Genomic DNA, 23465 nt, shown 5'->3' with positions numbered 1-23465 from the left:
AAGTCTAGAGGAAAAATGGAAGGGTCAAGGGTCAGGAAGATAATGAGTTGTTTTGGATATGTTGAACTGGAACTATCTTTGGGATTTTTAGTTTGAAATGTTAAACAGGAATTTGGTGATAAAGGACTGAAGATCACAAGAAAAACTGGATGAATGATAATTAAACTCATAGAAACTGACAAAGTCTCCAAGAGAGGGGGGCAAAGACAGGTCTGTGGAGAGTAATTATATACATATATATATATATATATACATTTATTTATTTATATGGGAAGGAGCATTAAATCTACCCTAAAGTCAAAAACATTGATAAAAGTCTAATTCAAGATTATGCATTAAATACTGGCAAAGCATTAAAAGCATTGCACATGGAGTAAGGAGACTGGGTTCTAATACTTACTAGCTGTGTGACCTTGGGAATGTTAAAAGCTTCCATTTGTAATGTAGGGAGAAACATACTGTTTTACAAAGTTGTATGACACTGATAAAAATGTGAATTATCATCAATCATCATCTATATCTAGTAAAATCCCTTAACAAAAGGAACTTACCAAGAATAAGAAAAATATATACTTTAACAACCCTAGAGAAGTTTAAAGACAATTAAAAAGACCAAAGTTGGAAATAAGACACGTGTAAAAATCAAGAGTTCACCTTGGAAAAGAGACAGTGAAAACTGTAGTTAAAGGATCTAGGGAAATTATAAGTCTCAACTTCACTTGTTCTCATGGGACTCCAGGGTAAAAGATTTTTGCATAGTACTTAACTATGATAAATTTCTTTTTGTTAAAATCTCATTAAAAAAATCATATTTTTCTTTGAAAAATAAACTTTTATAATCATTTTTTTTGTATTTCCAATTTTACAAACTACTTGGAAGAATTTGGTTAAATGACAGTAAAATATTCCTGTATCTTAATCAAAAATAGCTATTAAATAAAATTAAGTACTGTTTTAACATAAACTCAAAACAACGGAAACACACTTAAAATTGTTGGAGACCACAAGCAATTTTAATCTAATTTTTGCTTCGAGTTTCTATATAATCAACACACTGATTACAACTCTATTTTTATGTCTGGGAATGAAACAGTCAAATTATTCACTAGCAAAGTCTCCATAAGACAAATGTACAGCAATTTTCATGTACAGCATTTTACAGTCCTCAAAAAGATTTTCCACAATAGACCAACCTATTAGTGGCTAAGTCTGGAGATTTTTATTTTGGGAAAACTTCCCAAGAAAACAAAATATTTTAAATCTATGAACCAGGAGTCAGGATTAATCCTTAAGAGGGAGGAAAATTGTTATAAACACCCATTGTCCAAGGAGAAAAATCCCAGGATTTAGAACTGAAGGGAACTTGATGATTATCTGATTATCTTTTCCAACTCGCTCATTTTATAGATAATTAAATGGCTCAGAGAGGTTTTGCCCAAAGGTAGAAGCAGGACTTTTAACATATGATCTATTACTGTATAAATATAACCCTAGTCAACTATACTGTTCACTCTCTGGTAAAGTTTTACTGTCATTCTATGCCCTTCCAATATAATAAAAATGGCACCACTATCAGAAAGTGCCATACTAACCAAACTAATAAGAGTTTTACTTCATATAGCTTGACAAATGACACAATTAATTTGGAGGAACAAAAGATATGGAAACTCAAAGTAGATAATGGGGGGAAAAGAATGAAGCAGGAAAAACATTTCCATAGCTCAAATTATAACATAAAGTAGTAAAAATCAAAAATATTTAGTGCTGGTTAAAAAAAAATAGAAGACTTGACTCAGTAGAACTGACTAGACAAATGAGAATAAGACATCATTTAACTCCGTGTTCAATAAACCAGTGTTTAATATCTCTGAAAACATAAGTTATCTAGGGAAGAATTCCCTATTTGACAAGAATTACTGGGAAAACTAGAAAGCAGTCTGGCAGAAAAAAATTTAGAGCAATATATTATGATATATATTATGCCCAACAATAAACTCCAACTGGATAGTTTGGACTTAAATATTAAAGGTTATGCCATTAAAAAAAAAAAATCAGAAGATAACCAGATCTGGTGGTAACTTTCACAACCACAACAGAAGGAAATGAATTTGATGAATTCTTAACCCAACAGAACAGAGTTGAAGAGATCATTCTGATTACATGAAAACATTTTAACACAAACAGGATAAGAACTTAAGTGGTCAACAGTGAAAACATGTTTGTATCAAATGTCTTTGATAAGAAGTCTGTTGTTCAACATATATTGGTAACAGAAAATACATAAGTCCAAAAGCCAATCCCCCAATAGATAAGTGGTCAAAGGATATGAAGAAACAATTCTAAAACAAGAAAGCATAAACTATTTAAACAATCATATTAAAGACTAATCTGAGTCCCGAATAAGAGAAATGCACATAGAAACAACTGAGATTTTACCTCAAAACCCACCAAATTGGCAAAGATAACAAAAGATGAGAATAGTCAATGTTGTAGGAGCTGGGTAAAAATGGACAAACACTAATGCATTTAGTGGATCTACAAAATGATCCAACTATTATAGAAAGCAACTCAGAGTTATTTATGTGCAAATGAAGTGACTGAAATATCCAAATCCTTTGACCCCTAGAGCCTACTGCTTATGTGTGCTCTTTCTCACTCACTCACACACACATGCACGCAGGATATTGGGAAATACATGATGTAAAAAAAGGGTATCAAGAAAAGTTCTGTCTATTTTTTAAAGTCATTTTTACCATGATATAAGTCAATCTGATTTTTTCTAAACTCCTCAATTTTTTCCTATAAAAATATAATTGACCTATACTTGCTGCAAAGATCAAACCTCCTATTCCAAGACTCAGAGTTGGAGGCAGGGCAGGTATGTCAAGCTATCCAGATTTCAGTACACTTGTTCAGTAACTTCCAGTTCCAAGCAATCCAAATACAAGGTTCAACTAAACTGTATACAGATGAAATAAATTTTAAGGTCAGTATGTCCTATGTTTGTAAGTTTCCCTTACAGCAAAGTAGATTATATTGACCCTGATGGTAATAAGAATAAACCAGATTTCCTTACATGTTAGATGACTGCTATACCCTGAAAGCACTTAAAAATCATCATGAGGACAAATTCTTCTATCTCTTTGTTATAGTTCAGAAAACTCTAGCTTTTCTGCTCTCCCCAAAAACCAGAGAACATTTGCAGGAAGTCATCTATTGCTCTGGATAATCAACATGTTTCCTCCCTTTATGTGCCTAACAACTTTGACCCCTTTCCTGAAAACTTTTATAACGTATTTTGTTTCCCTATTCTACTTGTTTATAATCCCCAGTATCTCCACATCTGTGAAATCAGAGACAAAAAAACAACTAGACTGCTACAGTGAGAGACTATCCCTCCTCTACAAAAGCTCACCTGCCATGATTTGAAGTTCAGCCAGGTGTGCCAAACCTAAGGGCAGTCACTCTGAAGAACCAATGTTGACCCCCATCTTCATTCTTATGGTAACTGAAACTCAGGTTGTATGCTTACCCCTCCAAGAATTGACACTCGAATATATTTTTTCCTTTGAATCTTCACATCTTTGCCTCCAATGTCTCATCTTAGGACTTGAGCTTTCTTGACCTTCTGTGAGCTATAATGCCATGATAAAGGCCTACCGCTTTATACATTACTGGCCTAATTCTTTTCTGAAATGTGTACATCCCCCAACTGCAAAAACAAATACTTTCACAAATAACCCTACAACAAAGATCATTCCAAATTCAATGGGAATACATGTCAAATATCTTAAATTGCAAATATTTTTTAAAAATCACAGGACTTACCTGTATCTGTGAAAGACTGAATGTCATATGTAAGGTCAACACTGAGGTTTTCAGAGTTTTCTGTTTTTTTAAACACTAATCCAATCACCCACATTGTACGAAATTCTTCCCTACAAAACAATTAAATACACAAAATAAAATAAAAATAATCTCCCAGGAAAAATTATATGGATGTTAAATCCTTTATAACAATTTTCATTATGAAAAATGATTGAACCATAGAGTAAAACCTGAATTACACAAAATATAAATAATAATAACTCATCTAAAATAAATGCAACCTATGTTAAAAGAGGAGGCTCTTCAGGTGGGAGGGTAGGGAGGGATATATTTGGAAATGAAGGTGATGTAAAAGCAAAGGACATCAAAAAATAAAACAAATACAGTCAAAAAGCTAATGTAAAAAAATTTTGTTTGTCTCAGTGCAATCTCACCTACATTTTTATCAACAAGTTCATGACACTTGAAAGCACTAGAAATAAGGCAATACTGTGAATATAAAGGGAAGGAAAGCAACACTGTTTGACTCTTAGCAAAGAAGATGAAACAAAACTCTATGAAAGGAACTTCCAAGCAACTAGTTCAAATGCCTATCTGATAATAAAACTTACCTGTCTGTATTTGTGAATGACAGACTTAGAACTCAAAGTTAACATCTAGTGGGGCAGTAGAATAAGCAGCGGATTTGGACTTGGGTTCAAATCCTTGCTCTACTCTTACTAATTTAGGCAGGTCACTTAACCTTTCTGGGCTTCAGATTCCTCAACTATAAAAAGAGAAGCTACTACTGGATGACCTCTGAGGTTCTTTTGAAGTGTAGTCATATGATTCTATGATCCTATATTTCTAAGGTTCAGTTCCAGTCTAGAATAAGCACCAGATTTGGAACTAGGTTAAATTCTTGGCTCTATTACCTTTTAGGCAAGTTAATTAAGATTTCTGGCCCTCGGTCTCCTATATTACAAAAAGAAAGGGCTACAGTGGATGACTTTTGAAGTTCCTTTCAAAGTCTAGGCTCTAGAATACTATGATCCTTTATCTCTAAGATCTATTTCTAATTCTAGTCCAATTTCCTTTTACAGATGAGGAATCTGAGGTCTCAGGATCCTAAGTGACTTGTCTAATCCTAGAAAAACCACAACAATTTGTCTTCTGAAATCCATTTATACATTTCCAACTTGCAGGACATCTAGCTAGACCTGGATGTCCATACAGCACCTCAAGCCAAACAAGTCCAAACACATTTTTCCCTTCCCCTCAACCTGCCTCTTCTTCAAACTTCCCTTTCTGTGTAAAGGGCAAGACCATCCAAGTTTATAACCATGGTGCAAATAACATTTTCTCCCCTTCCCGCTGTGCTATAACCAGTCCTGTCACTTTTACCTCAATCACCTCCCAATCACTTATTGAGTACCTACTAGGTATCACATAGTCCTGATGGTTCTAAGAAAAGGGAAAACATTTTGTTTCCTCAAGACTCTCAAGTGAAGGATACAAAATGTACCCATAAAAGTGTGTATAATTTGGGAGAAGCACTAGTAGCTATGAAGTTCAGGAAAGGCTTCAATTAGGAAGTATTATTTGACCTAACCTTTGAAGGAAACTAAGGGATTCTATGAGGTAAACGTGAGGACAAAATATAATCTAGGAATGGGGAGATGGGAGGTAGAATACTATGCATGAACAGAAAGGTCAGTTTGACTGGCCGGAAGAATGTGAGCAACAGTAATATACATTTCAAGGTCATAAAGGTAAATTGGGGTCAGGTTGTAAAGGAAGAGCTCTAAAATTAATAGAGAAGCTAATAATTGATCCTGGACAGCAAGGAGAAAAGAGCAGAGTGTAAGTCAGGGAAAAATACAACATAGCAAGATACTAAAGTGTAAAATAAAGCCTGTAATTTAGGAAAGTCATTTTAGTTAAGGATAGAAAGTCATTTATTGGAGGACAGAACAGAGTCGAAGAGGCTTGTAGAGGGGAGACCAATCAAAAAGGTTACTGCAGTGAGAGGTGATGGTGGCTGATGATGGTGGATGTATGAGGGGAAAGAAGGAAATGTGTATAAGATATGTTGTGGAGACAGAACTATTCTGACTTGGAAACTGATTGGATGTGTGGGAAAATGAGTAATTAGGTCTTAACAGTATCAACTTGAGTGACTAAGATAAAAGCAGTATATTTAAAAAAAAAAAGACAAATTTGAAAGAACAGTGGGTGTTGGGGAAAAGATGAGTTCCATTTTGGATATGATGAGACTGAGATTTCTACTGGACACCAGGATGAAAAAGTTCAATAGGAAATTAGTTATAGGAAACTGGAGATTAAGAGAGACTGGGGCTAGATATATAAATTTGAGAGTCATGTACATAGATAATTGAACCCATGGAAGCTAAAGATATTGTTAAAACAGTATGAGGAAAGATTAGAGGGCCTAGAACAAAGCCTCAGGGCATACCCATACTTAGGGGGCAAGGCATGGATGAACTAGGAAATGAAAAAGGTAATGGTCAATGTCAAAAGTTGCAGAGAGGTCAGGAAGGTTAAGAATTAGGAAAAGGCCACTGGATTTGTCAATTAAGAGTTTAGGAAAAAGTCACTGAACTATATATAACCATTGATGCAGCAATATCACTCACTGCTAGGCACATAACCCAAAGAGGTCAAAGACAGAGAAAAAGGACCTATTTGAACAAAAATATAGTACCATTTTTTGTAGTAGCAAAGGACTGGAAACAGCAGATGCCTATCAGATGGAAAATGGATGAACCAATTGTGATATATAAATGTAATGAAATGCCATAAAAAATAATGAATATTACATATTCACAGTAATGCTGGAAGACATGAATTAATGCAAAGTGAAATGATCAGAATCAGGGGTACAATTTACAAGACCACAATATGGTAAAAAATAAAAAACTCTGAAACACTTCATAACTATTATCAAAGCAATGCTAAGTTATGACTTCAAAAGAACTGGTAATGAAGCATATCTAAGCATGTCTCCTACTTCTGGTCTGTGCTTTTTAAACTGTGGGTCAAGATCCCACAGTTTAAGAGCCAAAGGGGATGCGAATGGAAAAAGTTTTAAGAAGCCCTATTCTAGTCAAAGAGGTAGACCTAAGGATGCAAAATAAGACATTTAAACCACAATGTTCTGCTTCACTCTACTTGTTACAGAGGAGATCTTCTATGGGGGGAAGAAAGAGCAAGAGGGAGAGGCATTTATCAAAATGCAAAAAAGAATATCAATACAACTACATGAAAGAAAACAAAAGTAATTCAGAAAAGGACACAAACAGGACTACTTTGTTATCATTATGTTAAATGTAAAATACACTTAAAGGACTTTAACAAAAAAAAAACTTACAACTTCACACACAGCCTTCTTCTTTTACTCTTTGTATACTGAAATAGTTGTGTTTGTTTATGATTAATTAAAAAAAATAAAGATCAGTGGTGGTTTTGGAGAGAACAGTTTCAGTTGACTGACAAGGTTGTAAGCCAGTGATTGAGAAGTAAAAAGACAAGAAATGGAGGCAATGAATCAGATAGCTGTTCTGGAATTTTGGCTATGAAAGAGAGGAAAGATGAAGGATATAGCTTGAAAGGATGGTAAGAGTTAAGCAAGAGTTAAATAAGGTTATTGTCAGGATGAGGAAAGCTGGGCAGATCTGTAGGTAGCAGGGAAAGAACCAATAGAAAGAGAATGAAAATGACAGCGATGAGGATAAGACTGATTGAAAATGAAGAAATAAGAAAAGAAGGAAGAGAAACTTCAGAGAAGAGGGGGATCAAGAGTACATGATAGAACAATTGGCCCTGTTAAGGAAGTGACAACTCTTCACCAGAAAGTGAGGTAAAGCAGGAGAGAATGAGGAATGATTTCAAAGTCTTGAGATGTCAAACAGGGAATAAAAGAGAGATGACAGCAAAATGGCCTCTACTTTCTCAAAATGAGGTAGGTTCTCCAGTATAAAGTAGAGGGATAGCATGGGATGCTTGAGAAAAGTAGACAAGGTTTAGCATAGCCATTGTAGGAACTGAGATGTAAAAACAACAACTTAAAATTTATACAGCACTTACCAAGTGCCAAGCACTATGCTAAGCAAGCACTTAGAAATACTATCTTATTTGAGCTTCACAATAACCTTGGGATGTAACTGCTATTATTATCTCCACTGTACAGATGAAGAAACTGAGACAAACCCAAGTTAAATCATTTGCCAGGGTCACAAAATTATTCTGTTGCCTGCTTGAAGTAAGGTCCCAGATGATATTAGATAATATAAATTTGTAATGGACCCAGAAAGAAAGAATAGATCACTCCATCTAGTAAAGATGGGCAGCTCATGAACAGGAATGGAGGGTGATGCTGGCAATAATCCATGATTGAGGTCTGGCAAAGTATGAGCTGCAACGGAATAAGGTAGCAAAGGATTTCAAAAGTACAAAACTGCTTTATAGTTCAACAGTGCTGAACTAATTCACAAAGAGGTCAGACCTTAGAAAGGATTTTCATAACGTATTATTAAGAAGATGGGCGATGGCCTGGAATATTACTTAAGTGTAGAAGGAATGGTGGTCATGGTTAAGACAAAAAAAAAATGTTTAAGAGGAATTAGGCATAGATGGAATGGAAAGTTATAGTTAGATAAAGAAAATCAGAATCCTTGATTATAGAAATTTGTGGGTGATAGTCACTACTAAACAGTGTCCCCAATTCCTGTTGTAGCTGGGATAGAGAGGATGGACTGAAGAACTGAGAGGACAGAGCATTTAAGTGAACATCAATGCGTATGTTGAAATTATCTAATATAAAAAGCAGATATTAAGGTAGAAAACACTGAATCAATACTGAACTCCTTGAGAAAAAAAAATGACCTGGAAATTCTTAAAAAAAACTAACACCAGGAAATGAACTAGGCAATATATTTGTACTGGGTGACCCATAAAGGAGAAGTAGCAGCTAAGTGACAAACAGAAAAGAGAATGTATGTGTCAGAGAACAAATAAGAAAGTGCAACCAGTAGTGAATATGATGAATAGGGGAAAGTGTCCTCTGTAAAGGATCTAGGTTTTTGTGAGGGACATAAAGATAGAAGCAAAAGAGGAAGATGTGAAAGATGATAAGAAGTTTGTAAAGAATAAAAAGGAATTCCAGAAGACACAATGAAAGGGGTAAATGGAGCTAGACTGGGATATGGAAAGGGTAGAGTTTAAATTAAAAGGACTGAGATAACAAGAAAATGGTGGCAGGGGAAGAGGGATGATTTTCACTTAGGCAACCAGGAATTCACTGGATTGGCAAAGTTAAGTGATGTGATTTTGCTAACTATAAGCATTTTAGTATTTTTGACTGGGACTCACACCCTCAAGAAACCTCTGAATATGAATAACAATTCTTTTTTACATTAGAAGAAAAAAGAAACTTGAATTTAATGTTAATAACTCCCTATAAATGAAGTTCTTAAGACAAAAGGTGTAATATCAGTCTTTAGTTTTAACCTGAATCATTAAAGTGAGGTCAATCGTTGGGAGGTTCTGATCCTAGCAGTAGAGAAGACTAAGGGATAGGCATCAGGTTGGGTGGTGAAAGTATGTATGATAAACAAGGTATGAGAGCTGATTTAGGAGGCTACAAGCAAAGCATGGGGTTTGTTTTGGTCTCAGCACAGTGGTGAGAAAGACAAGTTGTGATTCTAGATGATTCTAGATGAAGTTATCAGTAAATCCCAGCAACTTCACTGATAATGGCATGACTCTGGTAGTGTCAGTTTAGTTAGGGTCTCAGACAAACTCCACAATATACCTCATACAGGCCTCTACCCATATGGTAAACCAATCTATTCACTTTATCATCTAATCAACTGCAAATGCCTTCTAATTAATGTGTCTATATAGCCAATCATCCCCAATCAAGCCATCAAAAAGACATTTAAAAAATTTGGGGGCAACAAATCTGTGTCACCCTACTATATGAAAATTTGGCTCCCTAGGGGCGGCTAGGTGGCACAGTGAGTAAGAGCGCCCAGAGTCAGGAGGACCCAGGATCAGTTCCAGCCTCAGATACTTAACACCCACACACAAAAAAAAACCTGGCCCTGTAACCTTGAGCAAGTTACTTAACCCCAATTGCTTTAAAAAAACAAAATTTTGGCTCCCTGTTATTCCCAGAAGGAAAAAAAATGAAAACTCTTTAGTCTGTCACTTAATATACAATCAGGCTTCAACCTACATAATTGTTTCTGTGGGAAATTCCTTCTCTTCATATACTATCTCTAAGCCAAGCTATACTATTTACTATTCTCCAAACCATCTCCCACCTCTCTTTTCATTGGTATGAGAAATCCCCCATGCCTGAAATATACTTGCTCATCTCCACATTTCAGACTCCTACTCTTTAGGTAAACTTCTTTAAATCATATTCTACAAGAGAGAACATCTTTATAGTCACAGAAATAAAATATGCAGACACTCCAAAACTTTGTTTACTGGTTTGTCTCAATAAAATAGCATCTGATTCAGTAAAACAAAATGTTTCTTTAAAGGAGGTCCCAGCAGTAGCCGCCTAGGAGTTTCTCTTCCTTTATCTCTGGTCCCCTATGGCCTTGAAGAATCGAGACCTGGCAGCTGCTAGCTCTGCCACCGCCTCCCATAAGGGGGCCAAGCCTGGGGCAGCCGTGGCCAGCGGGTCTGTGGGCAAGAGGTTACAGCAGGAATTGATGACCCTAATGATGTCTGGAGACAAAGGAATTTCTGCCTTCCCAGAGTCAGACAATCTCTTCAAGTGGGTTGGAACCATCCATGGGGCAGCCAGGACTGTACATGAAGACCTAAGGTACAAGCTCTCCCCGGAATTCCCCAGCAGCTACCCCTATAATGCTCCCACTGTGAAATTTGTCACATCTTGTTACCATCCTAATATGGACACCCAAGGGATTATCTGTTTAGACATCCTCAAGGACAAGTGGTCAGCTCTGTATGATGTCAGGACCATCCTGTTATCTATCCAGAGTCTGCTGGGAGAACCCAACATTGACGGCCCATTGAACACACATGCTGCTGAATTTTGGACAAATCCCACAGCCTTTAAAAAGTATCTGCTGGAAACCTACATGAAGCAGGTGATTATCCAAGAGCCCTGACCCTGGATGCCCAGACTACCTTCCTTCATCTTGTGTGTATGTGTTTGTCTATCTTTTCCCATTCCTTATAACCTGTCTTCTTCTGGAAAGGACTCTGTATCATACTGTTTTCCTTTTTTTTTTCTTAAGCTCTAATCCAGCCCTCAACATTAATGTATAAAGTTTTGTTTAAAAGAATAAAATAAAATAAAAATAAAGGAGTTCCCAACAAAGTATCTCCCACATGTCAAAAGAGAAAAAAAAACAACAAAATTCTTTTAAAGATGGAACAGAAATTACTTTGTTCAACATTCTCTATAGAATCTGGACATTCTCATAATAGATATCCAGCAGAGAATCCAAATAGAAGAGGGATTCTCTCCAATGAGATCCTCTCCTAATAATTTTTTTTGAGGATATCATAATTTTGATTGCATAAAACTCTGAAAAATGGCATAGCTTTCTAAATAAAATTCAGAATTAAGAATTGGACCTAACTATGCATACAGTAAAATCACAGATGAAGAATGCTTCCTATCAAGGATCTGACATGCCAGTGAATGGAGAAACCTTAAAACTGGTCCATAAGTAACATACATTTGGATAGGCAGTGTGGATAAAACAATGAACTGGGACCAAAATGGAATGGGGTAAAAAGAACAGGCTAAATTGTCTTTGAGAAACTTTTGAATGACCCCATGCTTTCCCCTGACATAAATACACCAATATTCTCCAAAATATCGTCTCCAAAAAAATTCAAGTTTAGGATTACCCAAATTGTAATGGATGACACAAGATAAATCATGAAAATGCTACAAACATTATCAATAACAAACTGTATTTTCATGTAATGAGAGCAACCGATAAAGGTAGTGGGCAGTCCATGTGCTCTAGCTGTACCAATGAAATGTTTGGAGAGCTAGTCAAAGGCCCCAAGAAAGCTAACTGGAAACCCTACCCATATTTAAGATTTATGAGAGAACAAGGAAAAGACTTGCATAGGATAAGGTGAGGATTGGTTGAATGAAGTCTGACTGTTGGAAGGTATACAAAATTTGATGAGATCACTGATCCTAGACCTTATTTAGGTATTTTCTTTCCAGCATTAACTCCGAAGCCATCTCATTCAGTCTCCTTTGATTCCTTAGCTACTGCACGCTCTCCTTCCTCAAACATTTCTAAAGTTTTGTCTGATCTCTCCTTTATACTCCCTACACTCTAATACGTAGTTTTGTTCATTTGTATCTCACTCTACCCCCATTCCAATAGAATGTAGCCTTCCAGGTAGGGTCCATTTGCTGGTTGCTTTAATGCATTTAAAATGATACCAAATAGGTCCAAATGCTGGTTGCTTTAATGCATATAAAATGATACCTTGAATATAAAAGATTTTTAATAAAGATTTGATAAATAGAACTGAAGTCATCTACTAGTATCGTCAACAGTAATAGTATCAGCCAATTTAGTACCCTCATCTGACAAGCCTAACTGCTAAAAAGTCTTTAATTGTTAGTCTCTATAGTGATCAAATTTTGTCTCTTTGTCAAGATTTCTTCTGTAGTTACACACTTTTCCCTACCCATTACTAAAGGTTAAGTTATTTGCCTAGTATGTGAAGATAGCCATTCATGGCCATCCACAATTCTCAGTTCTCCAAGTTAAATATCCTCAGTTGCTTCAAAAAAAAAATCATTATTCATATGGCAATGGTTCTCAAACTATTCACCATTTTGACTGTCCTTTAACATACTACTTATTATCTTCTAAAACATGACATCTAGAATTCACTAACACAGAAATCTAGTTATGTTCAGTTCAAAATGCAGTTACTAAATATCTGGTATGTGCCAAGTACCTTCCTAGGTACAAAGGAAAAACAGTGTTTGCCCTTAAGGAGCTTGATATAAAGTAGCGGGAGTGGAGGTCGACAGTGGTAAACCAGGAAAAACCTTCTTAAGGTGGTTATCAGACTACAAACTAGGCCAGGGACTCTATAGGGTAAAGGTGAGAAAGGACAGTATCTTAGGTATAGGGGACACCCTGTGCAAAGACTCAAATATGAGAGTACTGTCCTATATGAAAAACTAGAAGGTCAATTTTACTGTAGTACAGTAAAAGGAATTAACTTAATAAATGGAAAGATAGGCTGGGACCAGACTGTGAAGGTCTTTAAATGTCCGAGGAATCTGCATTTTATCCAAGGATGTAAGAATTCAGCTATGTCAAGGATGGACTGGAGAGGGAAGAGTGTGGTAGCAAAAAAATCAATTAGAAGACTATCACAATAGTCTAGGTGAGCAGTTATAAAGGCCTGAGCTAGCATGATGACTGGAGAAAAGGAAACAGATGCAGATGTGATAGAGAAAGACTCACCAAGACCTGGCAACTGATTAAATATGGAGAGCGAGAGAAAGGGAAGAGTTGGAAATGACTTGTGAAAGAGGTTGTGAATCTTGGTGATTAGAAGAATAGTGTTCATGACAGAAAAACGAAAGTTTAGAAGAGGAAGGAATTTAAAGAGAAAGATAATGAGTTCTATTTTGGACATGATCACTTTCAGATACCTACGAGACATCCAGGTGGAGATATCTAGCAGTTGGTGATGCAGAATTGGAGTTCAGGAGAGAGATGAGAGCTGGATATGTAGATTTGGGTATCATCTGCAGAGAGATGCTAGTTGAGTCCATGGGAACTGATGAGACCACTTAGAGGAGGACCTAGGACAAAGCCCTGGTGCATCCATGTACAGAGGGACAGGACATAGATGGTGGTCCAACCAAGTAGACCGAGAAGGATCAGTCAGGAGAACCAGAAGAGAGCAGTATCACAATAACCTACGGAGGAAAAAGTATCCAGGTGGACAGGGTGGTCAAACAGTGTAAAATGTTGCAGGGAGGTGAAGAAGAGTAAGGACTGAGGAAAGGCCACTGGATTTAGCACTTTAAGAGATTTCTGACAACCCTGGAGAAAAAAAAGCAGTTTCAGTTACACAGTGAAGTTGGAGTCAAGTGGTTGAGAAGTGAATGGGAGGTGAGTAAGTAAAGGAAATAATTGTAGACCATCCCAAAGTATAATAATAATAAATAGTATATATAATCAGACTCTTTTTTTCCCCCAAATACTATGGTTTTATTAATGCAGCCCAAGATAGCACTTTTGTGGAGCCATATTATAGTAATACTTCTTTCCAAAATGTCAAGTAAATTATAAACCAGGATCCAACTTTTATAAATTGTCTAATCATACATGTTTATACTACCTTATGCTTGTACAACATTTTTCCCCTTATCTCAATAAGAAATTAATCTATACTTTTCATGTGACTAGATCCAGTCCACTTTTCTACAATGTCTAGGTCTTTCTAGATAACATTTAATGATCCATAAATTTAATAAACATATCATCTATGTCTTTAAGATATTGAAATATATAATACTCTACAAAAATCTTTAACAAGAGCTTAGAAAAATAATTTCTGGTTAAAATTTAATTATACGTAGTCAATTAATCATATAGTATATCCCTTTGAAAACCCAACAGGTTAAAGTATTACCATAAAATACATTTTTTAATACCACAACTTTAAAAAAAAATAATTAACCACAGCATTATATTCCAGTTTTAGTTACCAATATGGACAAAGTATTCTCTTGAAATATGGAAGCATTTAGTCAAGCCTCCCAAATTGGAGAGCAAAACAACTAACCTACAAAACTTGTATGTTAATATACTTCAAAAATTTAAAAGAAGTATTCACTTTAATTTTTAATTAAAGCTTTATATTTCAGTTCTCATATCTGCTTTCTGTAAGGTCAATCTTCAAAATAAATTATTTTTTTTAAAAACAAAGCAAAAAATCCAAATATGATTTCTACACTGGTGGATTTAGAATAATAATATTCTCTGTACCATGGAAAACGTGTCTTTAAATTTATTAAGTCAGATTAATATTTTCTTACTTCTGCTGAAAACTTTAAAGGAAAGAGTATGCTTACTTGTCAGGATTTTCCTTGGGTGCTGGAAATGACTGAGGATTCACATGAGCCAGTGTAATAAATTCATTCTTCTCCAAACTTCCAACCAGGATTCGGATTTTTGATTCCACCAAGCCCACCCTGAACAAATGCCACTTAGTATTACTGAAAGTCTGTTTACTTTTAAACAAAAATAAAAGTTAAGCAAAATGTACAGAAATAGAAGAATTACAATGAAAGTAGAAATTAAGGTACTCTGAAAAATTTAAGAATACCAAAACAAGCAGTTTAATGGACTCACTGTCCCAAGTAAATCAAGACTTTTTTTAGTATTCTACCTTAAAAGTTTGGGAATAACATCTACCCTCTTTTAAAAAAATAAATAAAAAACTTGACTAGAATCAGGAAATTCAAGAAATTTCAAGACAACCAGTCTTTGTTCAGAACCTTTAAGGAAAAGATATTAACAAAGCAGTTTTAGAAATAAATATAGTTAGAAAGAGAAATTCAAATAATTGCAAAAACAACAGTGGCAAGTAAAAAAACTAAAAGGGTATTATTCGCAGTTATATGGCATCCATTCACTGAAACAAAAAACAAAAAAAGTGAAGCATCATCCCAATGTCCTAGCAATTTATGTCTTTAAAAAAAAAAATCAAAAGTCAAACTGAAGGGCTTATTGAGTTATTCTTCCTATTTCATGTCCATTTTATTTTGATCTGTGCTTTATTTCAATGGGTCATTTGGAAACTTATGGTTTCTTTTCTGTGAATCTTATCTTATACTCACCATTCTAGTCGCTGCTTTTCTGTTGGTGCACTTGCTAGAAGTACAATATAATGCCTTTGAAGATAAAGACAATATGCTATTTATTTTATTTATATGTTTGGAGTTGGATATTCAAGCCACAATGCTATAATTCCTTGAATTGTTCTAACTTTAGAACAACTAGCCTAAAAATCACTGCAAAGTAAAAATCTCTCACTATGCACATTAATGGATTATATTATTTTATAAATATTCCACCAAGTGCTCAAACTACAGGATAGTTTAATTGCTTCTGAAAGAGATATACATAACAGATGTTATAAACATTTCAAAATAAGAAAACTAATATAAATTGTAGCAAGAGAAATACTGATATGGCATCCTGTCCCCTCAAAACTGTTTAAAAGCTATTCATTCAACACATCGATTAAAATAAGGGACAATGAACAAAATTTAGTCCTTTAGTCAGATCTTACAACTAATGATGTAGACTCTGCTAAAAACCTAGTAAATGAAAACTGGGTTCAAGTATTTTAATAAACTGATCTTAAAAAAAAACACCAATTATGCAATTATATCCAATTCATAGATTATAATGGAAAGTACTTCTAAAATGAAAAACTCAAAAAGCTAAATTTAGAAACAAATACCAAACTAAAGTAGAAAGAAAATCTAGTTCCATATAGAATCAGTCAGAATTTTCAAAAGTTTATTTTGACTGAACCATCTTCATCAACTACTTTGCTTTTCTTTAAAGCCAAAGTTATAAATTTTGAAGTACTCACTGAACTGCATAACTGGTAACTTACTAGTTAGCAAAAAGATTTTAATAATCAATTACAGAATGGTGTGTTAGAAGTGTTAGAGACAAGGTTTCTTCCAAGACATTTTATCACGAAACAGAATAAATTTAGTAAGATAAGTAGAAATCCCACCAAAATCAGTAACATCTGGTCATCTCTGAAATAATTAATAGCCCTCTTCTTAAAAGCTTAGCAATGGTCAAAATGGTCAAATGGACAAAATAATGTTCTGACCTAAATCACAATAAAGTCACTTTATTTAGTTCTAGTTTACCAAGAAAAATTGTGCTAAATGGGCTATCAAATCTTTCAAAGTGGGGAAAAAAAAGGGAAAATAAGAATACTTAAAAGTCTCTGGGTAGTCAAAAACAATTTTTTAAAAAGCCACATACTAAAGCTTATTTATACAGCTTCCTAAAAGCTAATGTAGGATCTGAATGTTTTTCTTTATACATAATTATAATGATTGGTCATATGGTTTCCCAACCCCCAGCAGATTAGGTGGGAGATTACTAACAGGGGAAAAAAAAGCAGGGAGAAAATAAACATAAGACTAATCAAAGTTTTTTTATAGCATTTTGTCTGGCTCACTACTTTATACATTTTATTTATCATACTGACTGTACACTCACACTGCATTATAAATGCTTTAAGGCTTCCCTCCAAAAGCTCTGTGTTTTCATCTTTTTTATCCCCAATGTTTTGTATACAGTAATTGCTTACAAAAATGTGTTCACTGAATAGGAAGGAACTTCATATATTGGACAAATAGACCTACACATAAGACTGACAATTTTGGTACATTACAAGATAGAATAACTGAAGTTCATAGTGATGACTGTGAATCATCAAGGAAATAGTATAGTCCTATTTTTAAAAAGGAAGAATGTACTTAATATCTTTTAAAAATACATCAAGAATGATTGAAGGTTAATCTAAGGTTTGGTACTTGAACAGAAAACTAAATGGAAAAACTGGCTTATTTTTTTAAACCTAATGATGATGGATAAAAGAAGTCCTATTATGTGTCTATAGCCATGCCACAAAACTGGTAAGTATTTCGATTTACACACTGAGAAAATGATAGAGTTGCAAATATCTAAGTATAAATGGACACAAAATTAAATTTTAAAATTATCTTTAGGATATAATTAGATTTTAAAACTTTAGATAGTAATCTACAAAGCTAAATTTTAAAGTTTCTGAGATGCTAAAAATTAGATAATCAAACTAAAACATTAACCTTCCCCTGCCTTTCCACAACCTGGACATACTGACCAAAGGAAAGGCAAATGGTAAGATCATTTGTTCCCCTGACACTCCCCTCAAACATATATTAAATCCACACCCCAAGTTTGGATGAAATCTCATTAAAAGGGTAGAAATTACATTAAACTGTTAACTACATCTGAATTACTTTTATTTTATGTTAAACATCTTTCAAAACAGTTTACAAAAATGACAGCAAATTAAATTTTAGTGAATGAGTACTTGAATAATATGTACTGGCAATACCTCCAAAAAACATTTTAGATATTAATGTTTCAGGTGTTAGTTTGCTATATTAAAATGAACAATAAACAATAAAACTTTCAAAAACTGGCAAATAAAAGTCCCAGGATGAGTCAAGATAGTTATCATAAATGTGTCTGATCTAATCCAACGACAAGTTCAGTTTTAAACCCAGGGTTCAAAAGATTTTGTGGCAAATTCAAATTAGAATTTAGAATTGCAACTATGACCCAAAGCACAAGTATTTTATCTTTAGGTCACAGTGATGCTCTTACATCAGTTGCCATGTCTCACACTGACAAATGTAGTAGAAATGTCATAAAAAAGTGTTATATTAATTTTTCTTTTTTAATAGCCTATTGATTTAATTTTTGTGACACTGAAGATAAGCATATTACAAAAACACACAATGGACTGTTGCAAAATCCAAAATTGATATATTAGCCAATAAAACTTGAATGTCTTCTCCAATGTTGTCATTAAGTACCTCTACAAAGATGTCTAGGTACCTTAAAAAACTGAGTATAAAAGTCAGAACACATCTAATTTATCCTTACACCTTAATGTCTGATCCCTTCTTTATTAAACCTAATTTTTTTTGCATATCGTGTTTTTGTCTTTAAATATTTATTTTTAATCACGCCCTTTCCTTCATTGTCAGAGGTATTACCTCATCTTGAACCTGAGCTAAAGCCAAAAGTTATTCCCAAAGTTGTCTTTCTTAAAGTTCTTAAAGAAATGTGAGCCTCAGGGAGGAGCCAAGACAGCAGAGTAAAAGAAATGTGACCCTCAATTTTATCACATTAAGTGTAACAAAGTGTAACAAAATGCATTAAATTTTAAAATAGTCTTGCTAACCAGTCAAATGTCTTTCTGCTCTCAAAAATAATTTCAAACAAAGCACCGAACCTTTCGAAGACACCACAAATCAATGCTATGCCTTCACATTTAGACATATAATGAATGTTGATAGGTTGGTTTCCTGAAAGTTTGTTTGTAAAGAAAGGAAACAATTTTGAAATCTTCTGGATGGTTTTCTTCAGATATAAACAACTTGAATCTAATGAATGGCAGAAGTTCACATAGTAAATTGTATTCTAAGGAAAGAGCAATAATGAAGGTTGCTAGACAAATTTACATAGTTTAACTATGCTACTATACATACTTTTGAGGTAACCAATTTTAAAAGAAAAATTTAACTTTGCCTGTCTCATTATTTGGTATATTTAATTGTTTTTGACATATTCATAACAACTTGATACTACAATAAAGAGTGCCTACAAACCTTGTCATCAAGAGGTTCTTACGGTTAAATATTTCTAGCTCTTAACTACCTTTGTAAAAATATATCTCTTTAGGGGCGGGCAGGTAGCACAGCAAGTAAGAGCACAGGGCCCAGTGTCAGAATGACCTGGGGGATCGATTCCAGGCTCAGACACCCAGAAATAACTGGCTGTGTAACCTTGAGCAAGTTACTTAACCCCAATTGCTTAAAAAAAAAAAAAATATATATATATATATGCATATATATATATATATATATATCTTTAGAGAGGAATACCCTAAAATGGGAGGAATTCTATAATATAACTAGTACCCTTGTTATGATTTTAAACATTCAAGTTTAGATCAGGATTGTTTTTATTATATTTAAGATAAATCCATATCACCAACATGATATGACTTTTTGATCTAATATAACAGATGAAAGCAAATTACAATTATTCATTAAAGATATACTTGATAAATATGTAGCAAAATATGAATGTTTTCAGGCTGAATAATTTAGAAAAAGATAAATTATAGCCTACTTTAAAAGCTACTATTTAAGGAAAACTTTGAAGGGACCCCTATTCAAGGTTTTTCCAAACAAAAATTTTCTCTTAAAGGGATATAGATTTTTGGGTTCTAAAGAAATTATCAGCCTGTTGCTTCCCTAGTTGCATTACACAAACTAATGAGTCCAATCCCTAACACATTAAACTTACAAAGTGCAAATTTGGGTGAATGTGGCTCCTTAAGAAGTCTAAGTGGCATCACTACATATTTATGATGAAGAATAGTATTTTTTGTTTTTCTGTTGTCAACTACTAACTGATTAGTACTGAATTAGAAAAACAGTAGTACCTAACCCTATGTCAAACTTAAATGGTCCTCAACACTAAAAAGGGAGAAAAACTATACACAAACAAAATTTCTAAAGAAAAGATAGAGATTATCATTATAAATTATTTAAATTGCCACTGATAACACAGTCTTCCAAATGCAATCCCCAGAACACAATTCAAGTGCTCTATTTTTGCTTTTTTCCATGCAAAAGGTACAGAAACAAAACACAGAGACATTATGATGGTCATCATTCTTTTTTTTAATTGGGGAATAGTATATTAAAATCTTGCTTAGATTATTACATAACACAATCCAATACAAGATCAGATGGTTAGAAAAGTTTCAGATCTTAAAAAAAAAATTGAAAAGAAAAAAAATGTGGGACTCTGGCAAACTTTCAGCTCAGGGCAAATAAAAATGCAGTCCATTTTTTTCAAGTAAGATTTATTATAAAACTTACAATTTTCATCAAAACCAAATACAATTAAAAGTTTCTGACCTGTACTAAAAAGGTATTAAACCATTAAAAGTTAAACATTTATGTTAAAAATATTAGGTCTTCTGGCTCCTAAGAAAACTTCTTTTAAATATCTGAAGGGACCTCCTCACTATGCAAAAATAAGGATGGGTAATAAATATAGCCTGCTGAAAATACTTAACAGTTGGCTATGTATTGAGCAAATCAGTAAGATGTAATTTTACAAATTTAAGTGACTATAATCTTTCTAAATGTAAACTTTTAACAAGAACTTTTCTCCTCTAATAATCTTAAGTTTTTCATCCATTAATCACCAATACATAGCTATTAGCCTAAAATATCAAAGTATTAAAAATAAGTCGGAAAAAAACCACATATTTAGCATTTGTCTTTCTAGCCAAATCACTGACAATCACCACTCATTAAGTGATGTTTTCATTAATGAAATCTTGTTAATTAAATTATTTGGCAACCAATTATAAAGGCTAAATATTATCTTGAAAAGAAAGAGATGGGGAAAAAATACATCAACAGAAAGTGTTTATTATTCTAAGTATTAGAGATTCACAGGAAAATGAGAACCCTCAAGCCTATATTCTATTGGAAATGTTTGTCTAATAAAGTATCATATATACAAATATATCACTGTGAATATTAAGAAAGCAATGTCTGCCATGCCTTAAAATACATACTTGTACTTTTGAAAGAAGTTGGGAGCTTCAAAAAGTTTGGACCACTCTGCCTTACTCAGCAAAATTTCATCTGTGATAGCAAGACCTAAATTAAAGACATATTAAACTTCTTTGCATATTTCACTATAAATGTTAGCAATCTGACAATTTAAAAACTTTTATTATACCACACACATACATTATAATGTAACATAACTAATTAAATTTACAAAGACTTCCTCATTTTAAAACTACTAATTATCAGAGGAAAGCCATGAACATATAGTATTTTACAAAATTTGAGGGTCATTAATGAATCAAATCAGTAACCAACAAATAAAAGCAATATTCTAATATTTTTTACATACATAACTCCAAAAATTGATGTTCTCTACCTTGGAGAGAAAAAACCCATGTAGACTTCTTTCCTTTCAGATTTTGCTTCTATTAAAAAATGGTTACCAGAGACCTATGTATTCCCATAAAGGGGAACACAATGTGGAAATTCTTATTCTATGTTTTTGATTTCTTGATGCAAAATGGAAGATAATAGCCCCATTCTTGCCCAATTTCCTTTCTTTAAGGGCTTTATCCTCCTGTTTTCTTAGTCTCTGACTGAGTAAGAGACTAGAAACTGTAATTCTACATGCCAACAGTATATTATCAAGGCACTAGATGTGGTTTACAAAAATCTATTGGAGTGAAGAGACTCCAATACCCATATATTATATAAAAATTAAAACTTTTACTATTTGTATAAAGTCAAACACAAATTGCATATCCGTAAAGGAAAAAACATAAAACATTACATTCATTTAAGAAATAAATTCTCTAAGATACACTGTAATTCTCTAGAATGTACCACAACACTTAAATAGCTGCAATATTCTAGTTTAGAAATTATCATTTTAGACAATATCGTACAGCATAATGCTAGTAGGGTTATGATAGTATTTTAAAGGGGCGGCCAGGTAGCACAGCAAGTAAGAGCACCAGCTCCAGTGTCGGGATGACCTGGGGATCGACTCTGGGCTCAGACGCTTAGCACCCACCCAGAAACACCTGGCTGTGTAACCTTGAGCAAGTTACTTAACCCCAATTGCTTAGGGGCAGCCAGGTGGCTCAGCGAGTAAGAGCACCAGGACCAGCCCCAGTACCAGACCCAGTGTCGGGATGACCTGGGGATCAAATCAGGGCTCAGATACTTAGCACCACACCCAGAAATAACTGGCTGTGTAACCTTGAGCAATTTACTTAACCCCGATTGCTTTAAAAAATTATAATAATAGTATTTTAAACTTTTGTATAAGAAGAAAAGGGTAAGGATAAAAGAACTTACCTTGTTTAAACTCCTCAACCATGACCATCCGTGTAGAAACGGACACATTGTACGTAGAATTCTGTTGTGGGTATGCTGGTGTAATTATAGGCATAAGATGGTACCTATCACTGGGGTTTACCTACATATATAACAACAGCCAATCAGTTTCTTCAAGTACACATGCAACAGAAATTTGGAATTTAATCCTTTTTGATAAATTGAACAATGATCACTTTTAATTGTATTCATTGCTGAAGGTGAAATCAAGAAAATGTAGGTCAGTAAGCCCTGTTTTGAAATTGTTTAGAGTACCAGAGAATAAATCTAATCTATCAGTCAAAGGTTCAATATAAGTAAATGATCACGTTATACTAAATTTTTCAGGAGACACAAGTGAATATAAAATATTAGGAAAGACTAATTTAAAATGGTACCCTAAAACAAACTTTTTTTTTAATCAAAAAAGCTGAACTGTACTTTGGGTTCAATTACAAGTTCATTTTCATAAAAGTGCTATATTAAAACATCTGTAAATAAGTGCTTCTAGTAATCTATATTCACACCATTACTAGGAACAAAGTATCTAAAATGAAAAGATAAACTTTGTGTACCCTAATTAGGAAATTTAATATAGTATTCAAAATTAAAACAGAAACTCCCCCTCCAAAAAGAAAGACCCCAGGGGTAGGGGGCAGGGAATTACCACAGGCAAAAACTATGTATACTTTCTAAACCATTATGCTTCACAGTCTCCAAAAGAAAATTTTAATGTTTAAAAAACCAAAATCAGAGCCATGTTCTTAAACATATGCTAGAATCAAAGAATGTAAGAACTGGAGGGAACAGAAATGATCTAGCCCAACATTTGAATTTT

General features: G+C 33.9%; 2 protein-coding genes across 7 annotated transcripts in view; one reads left to right on the top strand and one right to left on the bottom strand.

Annotated features, from left to right (window-relative positions):
* The window catches only part of LOC138173917 (poly(A) polymerase alpha), a 77088-nt gene that overhangs the window by 16835 nt on the left and 36788 nt on the right, over window positions 1-23465 (bottom strand). For all 6 annotated transcript variants that reach the window (XM_069103970.1, XM_069103967.1, XM_069103971.1 and 3 more), the window contains exons 11-15: window positions 22610-22730; window positions 21292-21376; window positions 15719-15772; window positions 14951-15070; window positions 3829-3938 (exon numbers count right to left, since the gene is read on the bottom strand). In XM_069103970.1, coding sequence (XP_068960071.1) covers window positions 3829-3938; window positions 14951-15070; window positions 15719-15772; window positions 21292-21376; window positions 22610-22730 — 490 coding nt within the window. The remainder of the gene's footprint in view (window positions 1-3828; window positions 3939-14950; window positions 15071-15718; window positions 15773-21291; window positions 21377-22609; window positions 22731-23465) is intronic.
* On the top strand, window positions 8993-14944 carry LOC138173919 (ubiquitin-conjugating enzyme E2 C-like). Its single transcript, XM_069103973.1, has one exon. The coding sequence runs from the start codon at window positions 10434-10436 to the stop codon at window positions 10974-10976; it is 543 nt and encodes a 180-aa protein (XP_068960074.1). The 5' UTR covers window positions 8993-10433; the 3' UTR covers window positions 10977-14944.

This window comes from Petaurus breviceps, unplaced genomic scaffold (assembly GCF_028583685.1).
Source record: "Petaurus breviceps papuanus isolate PSGF00001 unplaced genomic scaffold, PetGlider_PUasm1.0 67, whole genome shotgun sequence".
Lineage (NCBI taxonomy): Eukaryota > Metazoa > Chordata > Mammalia > Diprotodontia > Petauridae > Petaurus > Petaurus breviceps.
The sequence above is the reverse complement of the archived record's forward strand: the minus strand, read 5'-3'. Positions and strand labels throughout refer to the sequence as shown.